The 21,572-nt window shown below is 39.6% G+C and overlaps 1 protein-coding gene across 3 annotated transcripts in view; it reads right to left on the minus strand.

The window, feature by feature from the left end:
* Positions 1 to 21,572, minus strand: part of WWC1 (WW and C2 domain containing 1) — a 118,145-nt gene that overhangs the window by 39,789 nt on the left and 56,784 nt on the right. For all 3 annotated transcript variants that reach the window (XM_058170626.1, XM_058170627.1, XM_058170628.1), the window contains exons 2-4: positions 13,661 to 13,770; positions 2,821 to 3,024; positions 1,801 to 1,877 (exon numbers count right to left, since the gene is read on the minus strand). In XM_058170626.1, the coding sequence (XP_058026609.1) occupies positions 1,801 to 1,877; positions 2,821 to 3,024; positions 13,661 to 13,770 (391 nt within the window). The remainder of the gene's footprint in view (positions 1 to 1,800; positions 1,878 to 2,820; positions 3,025 to 13,660; positions 13,771 to 21,572) is intronic.

Raw genomic sequence — 21,572 nt, forward strand, 5'->3', positions numbered from 1 at the left:
AGAGATATCACATGACCGCAATTTTACTGGCTTCTCCCTCAACTCGGCTTTTAGAAGCCGATTGTAAATGTAGCTACATTTTGCACAGGGCTCTTGTGCAAACCATTCAAATATTTATTATGCGATTACAGGGATGCTGCAACAGTCCTAAGTACAAGGACCAGTTATAAAGTTACTTTTTCCATATGGTCATAATTTGAACGGTCACAAAACAGGGCAGTCATTAATCAAGGACTAACTGTAATGATTAGTTCACCTACGCAGGGGATTTAAATAAAGTAAAATATTTCTATACATTATTTTTAAACAGTTATATTGAAATATAATTAGCTTTGTTATATTTGTAATAATATACAGGCTAAAGAATTGCAAAGTGACACCACACAGTTTTTGGCACTGCCTTTATTCAACCTGTTGGTCAGAACCACTTTGAAGTATTGCTTATGCAGAAAAACAAGGTGCCCTATCTTGACATCTCCAGTTGAAAAGATCTGTTGTGATAGACCAGTGGTAGTCAACCTGGTCCCTATCACCCACTAGTGGGCGTTCCAGCTTTCATGGTGGGTGGTAGGGGTTTTGTCCAATACTGAAACACTTTCCTCTTTTTAAATTTAATTGACTTTAAAAAAAATTTCATAGCATAATTTAAAAACATTTTCATTTGGTTTTCATAAAATTTCCCGTGAAAATACAAATACTATTTGTATCGCCCGCGCATAAGTTTAGTTCACGTTACGTAAGTGAAACTAAATGGCGCTATAGTGCGACTGCAAACAAAAGAGCCTCGTCCCAGAATAGCTCATGCATCTCCCCCCCACACCACCCAGCTGTAACAGACAAGCAGAGCTGGTAGCCGGCACCCCCCCCAACCCAATCCATGATGCGCGAGAGGCATGCGCAGACGATGATACACTTTATAAATCACCATTACTGTGGAACCGGTGAGTGGTTAGAAAATTTTATTACTAACAGAGATACAAAAGTGGGTGGTAGGTATAAAAAGGTGGACTACCCCTGTGATAGACTGTGGTATCTACCCATTTCACTTTAATAAATATATTCACACACACAGCTGACATTTGAAATTCAACTGATGAGAACTGCATCAAAGGTCTGCTTTGTCAAAGCAATTCCAGCGAAGCACTCCTTGGAAGCTTTGCACAGGCCTTTGTATTTAGTCAAGTTCCTTATCACCAATCTTTGATCCTGATTAGTTGTACGAAGTGACAGATCCGAAGTCAGAATTCCAGACAGATATAAAAAAAAAAGTACTTATTTTAATTCAAGCCAGGGTTTCCATATACATCACTATGGAATGTAATGAGAAAGTTGAGGTTTCTATGTTTTTCAATGTATGACTCCTACACAGCTTCAATAACTACAGCACTTAACACCAACATGTGAATGTCACATAAATAATAGATTCAAAATAAAGTGAATCCTTATGACACTTCACTTAGAAGGAAACAGCCAACAATAAATTGAATAAATATTTTACAATGTAAAACATTTCTTTCAGGATATTGTATTTGTAAAAGGCACACTCAACTTTCTTTCTTCCTTTCTTTCTAGGTATGGGGAACCTATATCTCTGATATTGCTTAGCCATATATTCCAGCATGGGTAATAGTGAAATATGCGGGATTTATAAATCACCAACATTATAAAGGTCTGCTTCATTAGTTATGTACAAATATGCAAATGGAAGAATTATAATATACAGCAACTGAATATGCAGGGTTTTTTTTTTCCTAGAAGCATTTTAACTTAAAAAGAAATTAAAAATCATTTTTATCTTACCCTAGATTTTGTGGTAGCAATTTCAGCTTTAAGAATTTCTGGATCATATTTTGAGCTCGATGATGAACTGGAGGCTACTACAGTAAGGGGGGAAAATTTAAAAAAAAATAGCAAAAAGTTAAGGAAATGAGAACAAATGCAAAACAAAACATGTATTTTTAAAAAAATGTAAAAGCAATTAAACTGCCAGAAACTAGATTTTTAGTTGGATATCTTAAGCATTTCAAAATAGAAGAAAAGGAAAGGAGTTTTACCAAAATTAAGCTTTTTCATTTATGTTCCCTTTTAAACAAATTCTGAAGTTTCAGAGCTATGTTTTTTTAAAAAAACAAACAAACCATACAGAGGTATTACATTTATTAGACCAGGTAATTAAAACAAAATCTAGAGTAGCTTAAACCTTCCATTTTCCAAGCTATTTTCATTAGAATAGTAAAATTGAATAGTAAAAAGAAAAACCTCTGCATAATACAGGGGGAAAAAAAAATGGGGGGGGGGCAATACAGCGGATGGTGTGACTATACAAAATACAGTGTTACAGTTAGTCTTTGTATAGTGACCACAATTGGGAATGAAAACATGGTTATTATAGTTAAGTGGTCACTAAATAAAATGCCAACTGTCCTTATGATCTCACTTCAGATCTCCTTTGCTTTTCATATCTACAAAGGTCATAAATGTAGGTTGTACAGTTACTTTTTTCATCACCATTATAATTGTGAACAGTCACTGTATGAGGCAGTTCCTAAGTCAGGACTACCTGTACATGAAAAATGGAAGTGGAAGGAATGAAACCTGCATATAGAATGTAGTCTGGAAAGATATAAATTGGGGAAGAAATACTCTTAGGCTGCATGAAGGATTTTTCTGAGAGGTATTAGAAGGGAGAAACAAAAAAATAATTGTTATTCCCCCATTTCTGAAAACATCAAGTCTAGTTATTAAAGCCAAAACAAGCTCCCAGAGGAAAAATAAATAACACATTCTTATGTTCATAAATTATAAATTTAAGACACATACAGCTGGTCTGAGACCCCAGTTTGTGTTCCCAGACATCATGAAGTTGCTTGTATTCCTGCTGGGCCAATTCAAGCCTCTGTTGCTTGACCTGGTAAACCTCCTTCTGTGCAGTTAAGGCTTCTTGGGCCAATATAAGGTAGTCCTTCAGCATGTGTTCCTGTTCCTGCCGCCACTGCACCCGAGGATCCTCTATCTGGGTAGTTTCTTTAAACAAGAATACAACAAGCTAGAGATAAATCTAACATAAACTACTATTTGGCCTATAATAGGATTTTATGATTTTTATTTGATATATATAGCATAAGGTCTACTAAAGATGAAGTTTTGCTATTTGTTGAAAGGACAAACCGATTTGTCTCTTGTTTATTCCAGATCAGTCCAACCTAGTAGTTAAAATGACATCCTTTGTTATATATTTATATTGGTTAATGCAAGTATTCATGCAGAAAATGATAATAATTTTGGGTGAATGAATCAGTTTCCTATTACCCGGTGATCTGTATTTTATGTTAACTGAATAATAAAGTTATACATGGACGTCATATCAGACAAGTCAGCAAGGCTAATCCAGTTCCTTCACATTCCTGTGGGAGTGAACAATGACAGCAAAAGAGCAGAAATACTTGTGCAGAAGCAGCATCTCTTAAATGACAGCCAGGCTGATGAATCAGTACCCATAAATCAGCCATTAATCAGGTTTCAAGTGACAAAGAAAGCCATGGCTCTAAGCCAACAACACATAAAATTTTCAAACCTTCAAAAGTTAAAGCATTATATGGCCATTGATCTGGATGACATGTACACCACACTATAGTAAGTTTTTTTTAAAAAACAAACACATTGTGCGATTATGGTCAGACACTTGGTTCACCTATTATAGCAAAGTTTGTTGGATAAACTATACACATGGATTTTTATATAGCTCTATGCCATAAATCAGTTTAAAAATCCCAAATGACGGTATTAATGTAATATGCTAATTGAAACCAAACAAATCACATTATATCTCTGATCAAGTTAATTCTGTACTTATTTCCTTAAAATAGTGAAATACAGCAGCTTAATATTGAAACTGAATAAGAGTGCTTATAATCTATATTTCTTTTTTTTCATAAAAAAATAAGACTCGTTTACTTACCTCTGGTGATATTGGTCTATCTTCCAAGAAATGGAAGAAGCTGAAATGTTAGTCACAGGACTCTAGGCTACATGGCCTGGAGGCTGCATCATCATCATCATCACCATCTTTTAAATGCCAAAAAGGCAGCACAGATTGTGAAAGCCCAATCTTTTAATATATCAGAATTGAGAAAATTGCCAAATGAGGCATTCCATAGAACAGGGGTGCCCAACTTCAAGACCATGGATCAGTCCGTGGCTTGTTAGGAAACAGGCTGCACAGTGGAGGTGGGCAGTGAGCAAGCAACCATCTGCCCCCAGTTTGTAGAAAAAAAATTTCTTCCATGAAATCGGTCCCTGGTGCCAAAATGTCTGGGGACTTCTGCCATAGAAGAAAAATTGGAACATCTAAAATAGGAATTGAGAAGACTCTTAGATAGCTCTGCGCATGCGCAAGATGGCGCGGCGCTGAAGACGGTGCTCTGGCGTTTTAAAACAGCCCCGTGGATGGCGATGCCTGGGCCGCCTGCCTAGCTGCCTGCCCTTCCCGGTCTGGAAGACCATCTCTCGGGCAGCCGTGGGAGAGGTCTTTGGACCTTTTAGCACCCGCGGCTGCTGAGAACGGGACCGGGAAGGTGAGCGGTGGATTGCGGCGGCCATGTTTTCCAGGCCCGGAGGTGGGGCGGATCAGCTTTTCCGGGCCGGTTGTTTCGGCCGATTTTTGGCTGGTTTTCCCAGCCTGGTTTTCGGCCTACTCCTCTGTCGTCCTTGCTCTGCCTTGGTCGGTTTGGATTGCGGGGATGTTTTATCTGTTCCATCTGCCACGATGTCTTCATTTGTTCCATCTGTTGTGATGTCGTGGCTTCTATGGTTTCCTTCCTGCCGCCATATTCGGACTTGGCGTTCTTCACATCCTCTGGCCTCTCGGAGAGGTTCCAGCCCTTTGGATGGGCCTGGCCACTTGGAGGGAGAGGTTTGGAGAGTTCTGGCTCTCGAAGTGGCTAGATGTACTAGGGGGGTGATAGAGATGGAGGTGACCCCCTGGACGGTATTTCTGGCTAATTCTGGAGGCGGACGTTGGAGGACAGTGGGGAGGCAACGGAGGCATTCCCGATTTGTCCCCATCTAGTCATCCTGCGACTGTTGCAGTACCATCTTGTCCCTTTCCGGCCTTTTGGGATCTTTATGGCCGTTGTCGGTCCTGTTTGGACTAATTTGGGATTACGTAGGAGACTTGTTTGGGGACGGAGGAGGACATAGTTTCGACCGAAATACCCCCACCCCTTGTTCCATGATGTTTGGACGAAGATTGGACAATTTACCATCTAGACTGTCCTCCTGTTTCCATTCTATATCCGTCCTTATTCTGGACTATTACCATATGTTAACATCTTATCCACTTGGAGATGGAGCCTTTTTATCACCGATTTTTATCTTTGCAGTTTCTTCAGTCGTCATGCGCTATTCGTCTTGTGAACTCTTGCGCCTGCAAGGTGCCCCCGCCTCGCAGGAATGGCCCGCCTCGTTACCAAGGGCCGGCCTCAATGACGGGTCTTGGGACCCACAGAGGTGGCATGCGAAGAGAAAGAGCCTTTGGGTTTTTTTAGATAGGGCATTTTTAAGGGGTGGGAGGGTTAGGGCGGGTGTTGGGGGTAGCCCGTCGGGAGGGAAACCAATTCCTGCGCGTGCTCACGGCGGTTATTTAATGGGTTCGGAGGTTATGGGGGGGGAATGTGTTCCTTTTTGTGAGGGTGGTGCTATTTGCACGGTAAGTGGGAGGGGCAGATATGGCGGAAGGGGGGGGATCGTATCGGTTTAGGGGGGCGCGCCCCCGATGCTTGCAGGCGATCGCGCGCCCCGATCCCTCTGACTTCTCCCGTTCCCCGGATGGTCAAGACTCTCAGAGCCTGGGCCTTCGGCTTATGTTATGCAACGCACGGTCCGTGGCCAATAAGGCCCCCCTAATACATGATCTTATTCAGAGGGGCGCTGCGGATCTTATAGGCGTTATGGAGACCTGGTTGGGCACTGAAGGGGGCGTGCCCCTTGTTGAAATGTGCCCACCGGGCTTCCGCGCATTCCATCAGCCGAGGGCTCAGGGTAGGGGTGGGGGGGTGGCGGTTGTTATTAAGGAGAATCTAGAGCCGAGAGAGACCACTGTACCTCAGATTGCCGGGTGTGAATCCCTCTTTGTGAGATGGGGTCATAGGTGTCAGATGGGCTTGCTGGTCGCGTATCTGGCTCCTTGCTGCGTGACAGCTGCCCTGTCCGAGCTTCTGGAGGTGCTTACTGGGGTGGCAGTAGAGACCCCCAGACTTTTAGTCATGGGGGACTTTAACTTGCCATCTTCCGGTTCGTCATCGACAGCAGCTCGGGAGTTCATGGCCTCCATGACGGCCTTGGACCTGACCCAAGTAGTGGATGGCCCCACTCACATCGGGGGAGGCACACTGGACCTGATTTTTATCTCTGGTCAGTGGTTGAAGGATCTGGACTTGAGGGATGTAGTCACAGAACCTTTGTCATGGTCAGATCACTCTCTCCTTCGCCTGGACTTTCTGACCGCCACTCAACACCGCAGGGAGACGGAACCACTACGCTGGTTCCGTCCCAGGCGCCTGATGGACCCAGAGAGGTTCCGAACGGAGCTTGGGCCATTTCCTGAGGGTCTGGCTCACGGCACGGCTGAGGAACTAGCCGCGGCCTGGGAACGGGCTGCGGCTGGGGCTTTAGACCGTGTCATGCCTTTGCGGCCTCTGACCCGGCGTAGATCCCAACCGGCTCCTTGGTTCTCCGAGGAGCTGAGGGGGATGAAACGCCGGAGAAGACGCCTAGAGAGTTCCTGGAGGTCTAGCCGTTCAGAGGCTGATCGGACACTAGTTAGGTCCTATAGTAGGACCTACCTAGTGGCACTGAGGGAAGCGAGACGTTGCTACGCCTCCTCCCTCATTGTGTCGGCAGATAACCGCCCAGCCGCCCTGTTTCGGGTGACTCGTTCCCTCCTTCACCAGGGGGAGCGGGATGACCCATTACAGGGACGTGCTGAGGAGTTTAACGGTTATCTATACAATAAAATCGTTCAGCTTCGGGATGGTCTGGACCAAAATTGCGGTGATTCAGATGGGGCGTCTGAGGGTTGTCTTGTTGACATTGTTTGGGATGAGTTTGACCCTGTGGCTCCCGAGGACATGGACAGGTTGTTGGGTAGGTTGAATGCCACCACATGTTTACTGGACCCGTGCCCCTCCTGGTTGGTGCCGGCCACTCAGGAGGTGACACGAGGCTGGCTCCAGGCGATTACGAGCGCTTCTTTGTTGGAGGGAGTCTTTCCGGCCGCCTTGAAAGAGGCGGTGGTGAGGCCCCTCCTCAAGAAGCCTTCCCTGGACCCGGCTGTTTTAGGTAATTATTGTCCGGTCTCCAACCTTCGCTTCGCGGCGAAGGTTGTAGAGAGTATGGTGGCATATCAGTTTCCCTTGCACCTGGATGAAACTGTCTATCTAGACCCGTTCCAGTCCGGTTTCCGGCCCGGCTACAGCACTGAGACGGCTTTGGTCGCGTTGGTGGATGATCTCTGGAGGGCCAGGGATAGGGGTTGTTCCTCTGCCCTGGTCCTATTAGACCTCTCAGCGGCTTTTGATACCATCGACCATGGTATCCTGCTGCGCCGTTTGGAGGGATTGGGAGTGGGAGGCACCGTTTATCGGTGGTTCTCCTCCTATCTCTCCGATCGGTCGCAGACGGTGTTGACAGGGGGGCAGAGGTCGGCCCCGAGCCGCCTCACTTGTGGGGTGCCGCAGGGGTCGATTCTCTCGCCCCTTCTGTTCAACATCTATATGAAGCCGCTGGGTGAGATCATCAGTGGCTTTGGTGTGAGGTACCAGCTGTATGCTGATGACACCCAGCTGTACTTTTCCACAAAGAAGCTATCGAAGTGCTGTCCCGGTGTTTGGAAGCCGTACGGGTCTGGATGGGGAGAAACAGGCTCAAGCTCAATCCCTCCAAGACAGAGTGGCTGTGGATGCCGGCATCCCGGTACAGTCAGCTGAGTCCACGGCTGACTGTTGGAGGCGAGTCATTGGCCCCGATGGAGAGGGTACGCAACTTGGGCGTCCTCCTGGATGAACGGCTGTCTCTGGAAGATCATTTGACGGCCGTCTCCAGGAAAGCTTTCTACCAGGTTCGCCTGGTGCGCCAGTTGCGCCCCTTTCTAGACCGGGATGCCCTATGCACGGTCACTCACGCCCTCGTGACGTCTCGCCTGGATTACTGCAATGCTCTCTACATGGGGCTCCCCTTGAAGGGCATCCGGAGGCTGCAGTTAGTCCAGAATGCGGCTGCGCGGGTGATAGAGGGAGCCCCTCGTGGCTCCCGTATGACACCTATCCTGCGCAGACTGCACTGGCTACCTGTGGCCTTCCGGGTGCGCTTCAAGGTCTTGGTAACCACCTTTAAAGCGCTCCATGGCATAGGGCCGGGTTATTTACGGGACCGCCTACTGCTACCGAATACCTCTCACCGACCCGTGCGCTCTCACAGAGAGGGACTCCTCAGGGTGCCGTCAGCGAGGCAGTGTCGTCTGGCGACGCCCAGGGGAAGGGCCTTCTCTGTGGGGGCTCCCACCCTCTGGAACGAACTACCCCCAGGACTTCATCAACTTCCGGACCTCCGAACCTTCCGTCGCGAGCTTAAAACACACTTATTCATCTGCGCAGGACTGGATTAGATTTTAAATTTATTGGTTTTAAATGGGTTTTATTATTTATATTGTTCTTTTAATAATTCGGCCTTGTAGAATAAGTTTTTTAATTGTTATTTTAATCTGTATTTATATGTACTTTTTACTTGCCTGTGAACCACCCTGAGTCCCTAAGGAGATAGGGCGGTATACAAATGTGATAAATAAATAAATAAATAAATAAATAAATAAATAAATAAATAAATAAATAAATAAATAGATAGATAGATAACTGTTATGCAGAGAGATTTGAGATACCCAGTCATTCACCATAAGATATGTTGCATTCCACAAGTTATACAGGTACTATGTGTACTTGTGGATAAACTGAGAGTGTTAGATACCAAAATGCATTACCCCAAATTGGGTTCATTTCATCCAGTTTATACATTGATACATTTATCTGGGAGTATACACAGTATTAATTTACTGAATCTTTCATTTAACATGAATAGTTAAGAATAAGGGAAAATGAAGTTGTGACGACTACAAAAAGAAATTCGGTTATCTCCTAAATCTCTATTACTTCTCATTTGAAATAGACAGAAATTCCAGTAGTTTTATTAAGAAAAGTATGTATGTGATGCATATAAGAAATTATTGAAATTCTGTTTAGTAAGCAAGTGGGGTGAATTAAATTGTGTACTATGGGACTGCTCTCCTCTTTCGTCAGCTTTAAATGTTCTAGGCCCGTGATGACGAACCTATGGTACACGTACCAAAGGTGGCATGCAGAGCCCTCTCTGTGAGCATGCGTGTTATTGCCAGCTGCTCTTCCGGGCTCCATCGCGCGCATGTGCACCATCCAACTGTTCTCTTCTGGGTTCCGATGCTCTAGCGCTTCAGTTTTGGGACTTGGTGCCGAAAAGATTAGCCATCACTGCTCTAGGCTAATTATATGTGAGATGCCTAGCTACCACAGAATAAATCATTCATAGGATTGGGCTCTAGGATAACAAAGAAACCTAATCTACATAATTTAGGAGTTCCTTAATATTTAACAGAAAACTCTTACACAAAGAAACCATTAAAGGATTCAAGCAAACAAGAGGATCTTCTTTCGGACTAAATGGTCTGATGAAGAAAGGCGTCTACCATAGACCCAGGCCAAAGAATTTACTTTTTCAAATGCTGGGAGGTTGCTGGTATGGTGACTAGGAAGAACAGCCTATGTCAAGCTCTGTAAATGATGCGAAGATTCAGCATTCTATAATGTTTCCCATCATTTCTACATGAAGCTTGAGCTTTTACTTACAGTTAATTCTAATTCACTGCCTTTCAGTTTTATTAAAATAAAAAATGCTCGATTATTGCTCAAAAATTACTGATAGCTTCTCTGTGAATTCTGGAAGTGTAGCACCAACATCTCTAGATGGTGCCAGTTTGCTAAAGGCTAAATTAGCTCTTTTCAGGTAGATCATGTTTTAGCCTTCCAGAACTGGGATTAACAAACTGAAACGTTATGAAACATACAGAGATACAGAAAACTATTTCCTTCCATCTAGTGATAATTCCAGCTCCTCAATCAGTTGTGGTAATTTTCAAAGAATACATATTCTACCACATTGAAATTTGTTAAATGTTTATACACAACTAATGTTAGTGTTAGTTAACACGGGATTGTATGCTATTACTAAATTATCATTAAATCTAAAATTACAGTACTTGTTTCGCTTATAGGTCCTTACAGTTGTGGCTGTCACAGTTTCTATACAGTCACATAATCAAAATTTGGCTGCTTGGCAACGGGCTTGTAATGACAGTATCATAGTTTCCCATTCTCATGCGACTGCTATTTGTGACTTTCCTTGCCTGTTTATGACAAACAAAGTCAGTGGGGATGCTAGTAGGAAGTCTCAAATGCCAATCATATTACCGCAGGACACTGCAACTGCGCAAAATTCATCTAATGACAGCAACTAGGACTTCTGGAATTGCCTTCGTAAGTCAGTACAGTCACATACTTCTACGCCTCATAACCCCATTGTGCAGTGACAGAGTTCCCAGTGCTAATTATCGTCAGTAAGTGAGGACTACCTGCACTGCACAAGCATTCATTTTTGCTCCACTAGAGTCTGCAAAAAAAAAAAAAAAACCCACCAAAAAAACACCCCATACCTAGCTGAAACAGGATAGTTACAAGATGTAGGAAAATGTTTTAATTAAATTTACAAATTTACAAGAGTGCTGAGACAATTTTGATTCTTACGAACAAGTCCAATTCCAGGTATTAAGGAGAACGCCAAGAGATAATTTTTGCTTCTTCTTAGAAGTTTGATGTTAATACCTTATTCTACTGCACCAAAGGGATTCAGAAGTCAATGCCTTTTCTTTCTTCTCCCCCTTTTCTTTCTCACTCTTCTCTTCCCTTTCCCCTTCTCTATTTTTCCTATTATTTACTTTTATATTTTCTTTGTATGCTATATTATAAACTAATAAAAACTGTTTAAAAATAACTTTTGCTTCTTCCTATATCCTTATAATGAAGTTTTTTTAAAAGTACTTAGTAAGAATATTCATTAATAGTTTAGTTGGAATATAATTATTCTAGATTCTTAGTTTTATTTTAAAAATAGAAGTTAAAAACCACTAGAATAATTAAAACTATTAGAAATAATGAGATTTACACCCAAAAAGTATTCTGGGACTTACATTTCGCATTTGTAATAAGTTATATCAGTTCATTTCAGGATAGTTGCTAATGATAAAACTTCCCTTGTAATATTTTAATCTAACATTTATGTATCACAGGTAAAACAGTATATTTTAACACTAACCTGCATTAGGACAAAAAAGGGCAGCATTTATTTTTATTTTCACTGAAAATTATTAGTGGCTTCTTAATATGTGTTTGTATTCTCGAGTTATTTGGAAAAATAATAATGGCAGGATATATATTAACAAATAAATCAAAAATAAATATCTTGCCTTACCTTTAACAAACATATACATAATGCAAGTAGCAAAAATTTACACAATAAATAGTTTTCCTTGGGTATTACGTCTATACAAATGCTGGAATCCTTTCCAAAATATAATGAATTTGAATTATAACCCAGGTTACAGATTTGGGATCTAAGAATTTATTAATTTCATTTGCATAAAATGAATCCACCAAGGACCACTAGCTGCTGACAACCATAATCAATAATGAAGTATCCCAGTTGATAACAAAGAAGCAAAAAAAGTAAAATTTGATATTACAAAATCACTGACAGAGCAAGCATTAATCAAAAATATAGCAGTTAAATGCTCTCAGGAAGAACCCATGTTAATCAGCTTCCAGAATACTGTAATGGTGATGTGAACCTCATTTCTATTATTCAGTGAGGCTGAGGCTATAACCAATAAACAGCATATTCAGCTTCCCTAGTTTGACAAAACACAAGATTTTCTCTCGGGATGAAGATACTGAACAGGCCATTTCAGGTTGGACAAGGTAGACCTATCAAAACCAATACCTTTGAGCTATACCAAGCTATACCCAGAAAAATATACCCAGCAACTAATGCCAAGCCTATAACAAAGCTGTACTGTATTCTTTGCTAAGTTAATCAACATTTGCTTGGACTATTGTGCTCAGTTCTATGCGTTACTCTTTCTGGAAGGAAAACTGTACAATTCCTGGCAAGTGTCCCTTCTATGAAAACCACTCTTCAGTGCAAAAACAAACATACTTCATTGTAGTCCTTGCTGGAGTCTGAATGACCACCTGTCAAAGATGTTGTAGAAATGTGTTTCTGTATTAGTTCCTGTCTTTTATTATTACAAAAGATCATCTACCCTTATCTGTGATCCCGTAAATTAAATGTCCTTGAAGTTTCTGATAATTTTCCAATTATATCCTTAGTACCTCAGATTCGTAGGCTGCATTTTACCCCTAAGAAATAAATATATCCCTTTAAAAAAATATATAACTCAATGATAAGGTGCCTTTGTTTAACCACCTAGTATTAACCAGACTTCCTGGAACTAACACAGTCTTTAGATGTGTGGGTTGGAGAAACTGGCAGGAAATGGGTATTTACAAATTATGCATGATAAAATCAGAAGAGATACAAATAAGAATGACTGGAGGATGAATGAATGAATGAATGAGAACTGAATTAAAACAATTAGTAAGTGTACAAAAGAAGTACATTTAGAAGATTTAGTCATATGGACAGAAGGAATGAGGATCCAATCCCAAAAAATATATGAAGGAAGAATAAATAGGTTGGGAGGAAGGAAAAGACTGAGGAAGTTTTGACTGGATGCTTCTACTAAACCCCTTAAGAGGTGAGAAGTTTAAAAAAACAGAAACAATGAGTGATGCGATGTATATGGATATAATGGAAGCTATGATGGTTTACAAGCACAGAAAGATATGGGTGACAGTGAATGGTGTTAATCTAAATTGCATGTTTTCTTTTCTTTTTCTTATTCCATGAATTTAATTTCTTTCCCTATTGCTTCTTTTTTTCCTGTGCTCTACATATTGTTTTCCCACTGGAAAAGAATTTCATGCTGGAGTGTGTGTGTGTGTGTGTGTGTGTGTGTGTGTGTGTGTGTGTATAAAATCAGCATTTAAAAACCAAAGCTAATCTAAAACAGATCACACTGCATGTCATAAAATATTTTAAAATTAAACCAATTAACATTTAAATAAAATATTCCACCTAAGTAAATCTTCAACATCATTCCATAATTATTTTAAATTTTGCCAAATGATCCAATAAAGAAGCTACATTTTATCAGACTTTTTAAAAACAGTAAAGACAACCGTAGGGAAAAAAACCACATTTTATAGGATAAATAACAACAACAAAGAAAAACTCATATCCATCAGATTACATCGCTTTTAAAGTGCACTACTTTGAAAAAATATTTATCCCCTTCATGTTCTGAAACATCTATTCTTTATAATGTGCAATGAATGCTCAGCACTAATGAGTGCTATATATCAAAGCCACTTATGCATTAAATGTAAAATCACGTTACACTTACTGGTGTTATGGTCAATGTAATAGTTTCCAACCTGAGGATCATAGGCCTCTTCCCATCCTAATGGCAATTCATCACATATGCAATCAGCAAAGGTAAGTGGTTTAGTATACCTGAAATAGAAAATGTATTATGCTTCACATGAAACCCAGGTTACAAGAAATAACAAACAAAATTAATGGCAGTCTTCCCCTATTCATCATTAAAAAACAAATGTGTAGTGAGTCTGTATGTCAACTCGTGAAGCATTCCTGACCTGCTTTCAAGTTGCCACTGTACACATCAAAGCCTTATTTTTCTTTTTTTTTAAATCTATGAATTTCTCCTTTTACTGAAAATGGATTCTTAATTATTTCTAGATGATAACATGTGTTTGGTTTCCACTTGTCCTGTTTTTAGGGAAGGCTGTAGAGATGACAGTAGGCCTGCAGCCTCAAAAAGCCCTGGAGTAATAGATTACAGATATAGACTTGACTATAACATTGAGATGGTACCGATCACTCTTGTCAATGGAAGGAACAGGATGGGGGTATTGTATCCATTATGGTTTTCTTGGATCTTTAGCAGTCTTCATTATCAACCATTGTAGTCTTCCGGAAAGGCTCATGGATTTGGGAGTGGTGAACATGATTTTACAGTAATTCTTCTCTTTCCTACATAGCCAGTTCCAGACAATGTTGTTAGGAAGCAAAAATCCAATTTTCAATTTCCAATAGACCTCAGGGCTCAACTGTCTCCCCACTACCTATTTTGAAGCCACTAGCTGAGTTCAATTATTTGTACTAGGTAGGGTATAACCAAAATGGTAATGATATTCCAGTGTGTAACTTTGCTGTTTATTGTCTATGTGATGCCATCAAGTGCCTGAATACCTGAAGACTATGGCATGCTGGGTGGAGAAGAAAAGGCTTTGACTCAAGTCTAGCAAGACCAATTGGCTATAATTATCTGGGTGACCATGAAAGGGGATGAGCTTAAAAAAAATGTCATAATGGCACCTATAATTGAAACTCCATATATGATGCACACTTTAAAAAGTGGCACTCTTTTGATTTCATGGCTACAGTCATCATACTGACTTTTTTCACCACTCCAGCAGATATTCCTGCCCCAGGAATAGTTTGGGCAAACTTTGACCAGGGGAGCACAAGCATAACTACAGCCCAATTTTACCCCAATCTATGGTGTATCTTTCAAGCCAACATACTATTATTCCCATCTCTCTAGCCAGAATGTATAAGCAATATAGATATATCAGAATGCATATCTGTGCTCTATATAATATTAATCACTTGGAAAAGTGAGGGTATATGTATGTATATGAACCATGTGAATAAACTGTAATAATTGATAAATATAAGTAATAGAGAAATAATAAAACATGTGGACACTGAGTTCAGAATGGCCAAAATTCACAACTCATAAAACAACTTGGAAGTTTTATCCTGGTGTCTGAAAATAGAATGCAAAGTCTGGTGAAGTTCTTTGGTAGGTCAATCCTGAAAAAAATATGCCCACTTTCATGGATTTTTTTAAATGCAGTTTATCTAGCAATATGTTTCTTAAATAATATGATGCAAGTCTAGAGCTTGAAGGGACCTTGGAGGTCTTCTAGTCCAACCCCCTGCTCAAGCAGGTGACTCTATACCTGTGATGGCGAACCTGTGGCACGCATAGCCATATTGGTGAGCACACAAGCTCAGCTCCAGCGCGCATGCGCGTGCCGGCCAACTGATTTTTGGCATTCAGGGCCCACCAGAAGTAGAGAAACAGGCTGTTTCCTGCCTCCGGAGGGCCTCTGGGGGTGGTGGGAAGGCCCATTTTTCTCTCTCCCCAGCCTCCAGAGCCTTTCTAGGAGCTTGGGGAGGGCAAAAATGACCTTCCACACACCCCTGGAGGACCTCCAGAGGCCAGAAATGGCCCATTTGCTTCGTTCCTTGATTTGTTTCCATCGTTTCTTGTCCTGCCTACGTATGCTTTGGAAAATAAGTTGACCCCCTTCTTCTTTGTGGCAGCCCCTCAAATACTAGAATACTGCTATCATGTCTCCCTAGTCCTTCTCTTCCATAGGCTGGCCATACCCAATTCCTGCAACTATTCTTCATAATTTTTGTCTCCAGGCCTTTAATCATCTTAGTTGCTCTTCTTTGCATTTTTCCAAAGTCTCAACATTTTTTTGCAATGTGATGCAATATTTCAGGTGTGGTCTTATTAAGGCTTTATAAAATGATACTAACACATCATGCAATCCTGATTCTATGCCTTTGTTTATAAAATTAAGGATTGTATTAGCTTTTTTGGCTGCTGTCACATACTGTTGGCTCATGTTTAAATGATTGTCCACTAGGACTCCAAGGTCCCTGTACAGGTACTGTTTTTGAGCCAGGTTTTGCCAAATCTGTACTTGTACCCTTGGTTTTTCCTGCTTAAGTGTAAAACCTTGCTTTTCTCTACATTAAATTTCATGTTGTTGGATAGGGCCCAATGTTCAGCTCTGTCAAGATCTTTTCGAATCCTGTCTTCTGGGTTGTTGGCTATTCCTGCCAGTTTAGTGTCATCTGCAAATTTGATGAGTTCCCCTTTTATTCCCTCACCTAACATTTATGAAGATATTGAATATTACTGGGTCTAAGCAGAACCCTATGGCACCCCACTGCTTACTTCCCTCCATGTAGATGTAGTATCATTAAGGGCAACTCATTGAGTATGATTTGTTAGCCAGTTACAAATCCATCTGGTGGATGGATCTCCCACATTTACTAAGAAATAGGTTGTGGTCTACTTTGTTGAATGCCCTTGCTGAGGTCTAAGTATACTATGTCCACAGCATTTTGCTGGTCTACTAATTTAGTCACTCTGTCAAAGAATTAAATAAAATTGGTTTGGCATGGTCTGTTTACAGAGCATACCAATTTTCCTCTCACCTAAGCTATGCAGATATTAGACTTGATCTCCAAGCCAACTACACTTTATCTTCCTTCCTCTTCAACATCATTTTATCCTCTGTTCTCCTTATTAAAACTCATCTGTTCTTTTCTCATTATTCAGTCTATGATTTATCACCATACAGATAAATTCAAATCAACAGATGATTTGTGAGAAAAATATTGATGCAACAGCTCCTAAATGAGTGGCCCATGGGGACACTGTCTTACTTTCATATTTCCCAAGACTATAGGTGGTCTCTATGGGGTTTTTTTAATCAAAAATAGTACAACCACTTCTTAAAATATATATTTTATATTTATATTACTGAGTTACTGTTTGAGTGGTATGGTGGCCTAATGGTGAAGACTCTTGCCTCCTACACAAAAGGTTGAGAGTTCAATCCTAGATAGTGGGAAATGTTTCCTAGGTCCCAAAGAAAAAATATCTGCTGCAAACTCTGGATAATGTCAGGAAAGGCATCCAGCCAGTAAATGCACAGCTCCATCTCCCCAACTCTACTCCAGATTAAGGGTTTTCAGGGACATAAAAATGGAGTTTATTGCTGAGTTAATGTTTTGTTATCCATCAAGTCTAATCAGCAAAGAATTCATGGGAACAGGTTGTGATCCTAATAAAATACCAAAATTTGCCAAAAAGTATCTGCTTAGTTTTTTAAAATATTCTTCTTTTCCAGGAAGGATATCAATAACATAATTTTAAGTTACTTTATGAGATTTTGCTATCATAGTAACTTATTTATATGGTTGTGTCTTTCTTTAGAATATAATTGAGCCTTTGATTTATCTTGATTGTTATATTGTTATCTGTGGATTTTTGCATTTTTTCATCCCTCAGTTGAGGATTTTTTCAAAAAAATTTTTAATTAAGATAATTGTTGTTAATCAAGATTTTAAAACTAAGCTTTATCTCTCATTTACATATAATAGAAATTGCAAAGCTTTCTTTAGATTCTGTTTACCTATGATGAATTGACTTGCATCAAACAACTCTTAAGAATACCACCAAGACAGACTGCATTTCTGCGGCAGCTTTCAATGACTCACTGTGCTTTCTCAGTTAAAAAATACTCAGAATCATGTTTCGTTTAACCATTTCAGTCCTTCCCATTAAGTCACTGACCAATTTAGTCAGCACCAATTTCTTTTCCTTTATCTTCTCTTTCCCCTTCTCTTCCACAATACATCATAAATCAAACAGTATAACTGTTCTTGGAGTATTTTTATTGCACTTTTCCCAATATGCAGCACAGACATGATAACTATTGCACTGTCACTCCCATGTGCACTTCACTTGCATTGTTTTCTTCCATGTAAAATTTATATAATGAATTATATATATGCCTGTGTGACTTATATACTTTACACTGCATACCATAAATAATTTAATAAATGAAATGCTAACTTATTTATAAGCCATATAATCATGATTTTAAACAAACAGTTAAAAAAGACTCATATATTTTTGGTAAATGTGATTTTCAGAAGCAAAACTACAACAGTTTTTACTATGACAAAAACACACAATCTATTTTATGTGCATATATTTAAAAATGTATTCATAATCCTAGCAAATGAGATTTTGTACAGCTGAATATAAATATAAATACAGTCAAGCCAAAATAAATATGAAACAAGTGCATATTTTGTAAATTGTGATTTGAACAAAAATATGATTTTAAACATTTGTACCACATAGGAACTCTTACCAGGGATATGCAATTACAATGATAAGGAGATTCTCAGCCCAGATGTAGTTTGTTCAACTTTGGATTGATCAACCACTGTTACTTTAAAAAAAAAATCCTGGATACTGTAGTGCTCACCTATACCACCACATTGCTATTTGGTCTAAATAACAGAATCAGAAAATTAGAAAAGATGTTAGGGTCATCTTTCCAATTGCCTGTTATTTCAAGTTCTATTTATAAAACACAACCAAATCTTCCATATTTTTTCCCAGGCCAAAATCATGTAAAATCATGTATTATCATTATCATGTATCATGTATAATCATGAGATGCAAGAAAGTATAGCATTAACTCCTAGTAACCTTCTTCTAGATCTTTTCCAGAGAGTAAGTATTATGGCCTTTGGAATCATCAACATTCACATCTAGAAAAAGGGACAATAAAATTCTAGAAGATAAAGCTTGATCTATTTAATATATCTAGCTTTTTCATAGCCAAACAGACAATGCATCATTTGCCTCCAACTTTTATCCTAAGCTAAAACAATATTGTAAAATAGTATTGTATGATTAAAAAAGATAACACCAACAAAATACTATGTTCACAGAGATCCTGATCTGGGGACAATCTTAGTTAACTTCTCAAAGAACAGAGGATGGAGTTACCAGAGTGACACATAGTTATTGATTCTAAAAAAAAAAATATGTTGAAAGATCCAGGAGAAATATAAGATACAAATAGTGGAGTGTATGTTAGCACAAATGCTCTTGATCATCTAAGAACTGATACCATTGATTTACTGCTGTCTCCAATACCCAGATGCTAAATTAAACTGTGAATTCTCTGAAATTTATAGCCATGTTTGCATCCATACCTCATAATTTAATAGCGTTTCCCAAAAAAATAAGACCTATCCCTAAAATAAGCCCTAGCATGATTTTTAAAGTGTGTGCCTAATGTAAGCCCAACTCACATGTGCTGCGGGGGTTCTACAGCCCCAGAGTGTGCCGACCGAGGGACCGGCAGGCTGCAACTGCAGGCAGATACTGTTAGTCCCCACATGCTTTCTACTTATTGTGCGTGCGATGGGGAGCGGGATGCCCAGCTGGGCTGATCACCCTGAAATTGTGTTTCTAAAAAAATAAGCCCTAGAGCTTATTTCCTGGGGCTAAGAGAGAATGACTGGCTCAAGGAAAGTTAACTGGCAGAGTATGTTGATGCAAGTTTAAAGTAAAAAGCCAAAATGATTGATCATATGATGGTTTCAACTACAGTTTACAGGGGAGGGGAGCTACAAAGTACGTAAGGTTTTATCATAGATGTAGACAAGACTATTTTGGGGCAGATAAGGATCTCTTCATTATTAAATACCTTCTTTAGAATACTCGCCCCAAATATGAAGAAGAGTGCTATATTGTCATTAGCTGTCACGGTTATAGTTAGAAGCTATGAAGCAACAAAAAAGCGAATTGTGAAAAACAGTCAAAGCCAACGTCTTTGAAGTGTTGATTAGCAAAGATTGAAATAAAACAAAACAATCTAAGAGTAAAAAAATAAATATATACAATCTTAAATAAGGGAATTTAGTTCATCCTATACTTTTAACAAGTATTTCTACAAAATGATATAAGATAGTTTAAAATATAGCTCATTATGCAGACAAGCAAGAGCTTCAATAGGTGCGCATTGCAACCAATTTATTTTAATTAACTATTTAGGCATGCAAGAACCTTATATTCTGTTTCTACACAGCATACAAATCTTAATTTATGTGGGTTTGTTTATGCTATAGACATGTACATACAATACTTTCCCGTTGGTGAAATTCAGATCTTACATTACAGATATGTGCAACAGGGAACTTGTTGAAACTTCCAACTCTTTTCTTCACCTGATTTGCCTAACTATAGCTTGGAACAAAGTCTAACCTGAGAAACTTGTCATGAGAGAAGATGATTTATAAAACCTATTTTAAAGACAAATTTAATCACTTCTAACCAGCCCTCAGAGTTCAAACCATTGCAGCAGCCTCAAGATCATGTGATAATGATTTCCAACATTCCCTGGACTCCCACAAGCAAAGTCAATAGGGAAGCTGGCAAGAAGTCAGAAACATGAAGTTCTTGGTTAATAACCCCACAATCGTCGCTTAATGACAGCAACAAGGATTGCCAGAAATGCTGTTGCTACATAGGGCATGTGATATCACACCACATCACTCAGCAGCAGCAATTTCAGTCCCAATTGCTATAATTAACCAAGAACCACCTGTATGTGTAAACGAATAAAGTAACATTTTCTTATTGTTGCTTACTAATTGCAATTGTAGCTTAGTGTTTGGTACAAATTCATTTGCATGGTTTGTTTATAAACCACAAGGGTAGATAAGTCAACAAATATGTTTTGGCTCGGATTGTTCTGTTTTTTAAGGCTCAGGACCACTACGAAATTATATCTCAGTAAATCCTGGAAATCAGATGAAGCATCAGTAGCTAGCTTGCTTTTCTTCTGTTATTATTATCTGATCGCTAAATCAAATTATTATGCCCACTCCTCTATAATAAAGGGGATAGAGATGGGCAATCTTTTGGCTTAGAAGTTTTGCTACCTCAAGTTATATGGACATGAATTTTAAAATGATGGGTCTCTCCATTATGACCATATGTGGATCAAAGCATAGTCTCAATGATCTATAACAAATAATCACTCTGATGGGTTACTTCAGTCCATTCTCCATGAGGCTACCTTTGAAGATGTCAAGAAGCAGAATGCAATGTGGAATACTTAAATAGGACCATTTAATGCCATGTTATCCCTAAAACACTGCTCTGACTGCTTGTGAGCTACTGCAAATACAATTACAATATATTACTGTAGTTTCTAAACCATAAACAGCTTATTACTCAAGTTCTTAAAAGATCATTATAAGACTTGTGCATTAAGATCAGCTGAAGAGGCCCTGCTGTTGATGCTTGGGAGGGGGCTGTCTCTTATTTGGTGGCCCAGAGTAGGGCTTTCTTAATGCTTAGTGCTCAATTTTAAGAGGCTTCCAAGGGACATTTGGCTGGTTTTCGTTCAGAAAAGAATGGGAGATATTCATCCAGAAATTGGTAAATAACAATTATTTCAGGACCAGATTACTTTTGACTTTTTTTTTATTTTGCTTTTCTGATTTTGCAAGATGAATTTTGGGAGCATGGAGCTAACAATAGCTAAAGTAGTATTTACCAATGACTAGTCTAGTGTATCCAAAGTTTTCAAAAACTTCTGCAAGTTTCT

This window comes from Ahaetulla prasina, chromosome 2 (genome assembly GCF_028640845.1).
Source record: "Ahaetulla prasina isolate Xishuangbanna chromosome 2, ASM2864084v1, whole genome shotgun sequence".
NCBI classification, from domain to species: domain Eukaryota; kingdom Metazoa; phylum Chordata; class Lepidosauria; order Squamata; family Colubridae; genus Ahaetulla; species Ahaetulla prasina.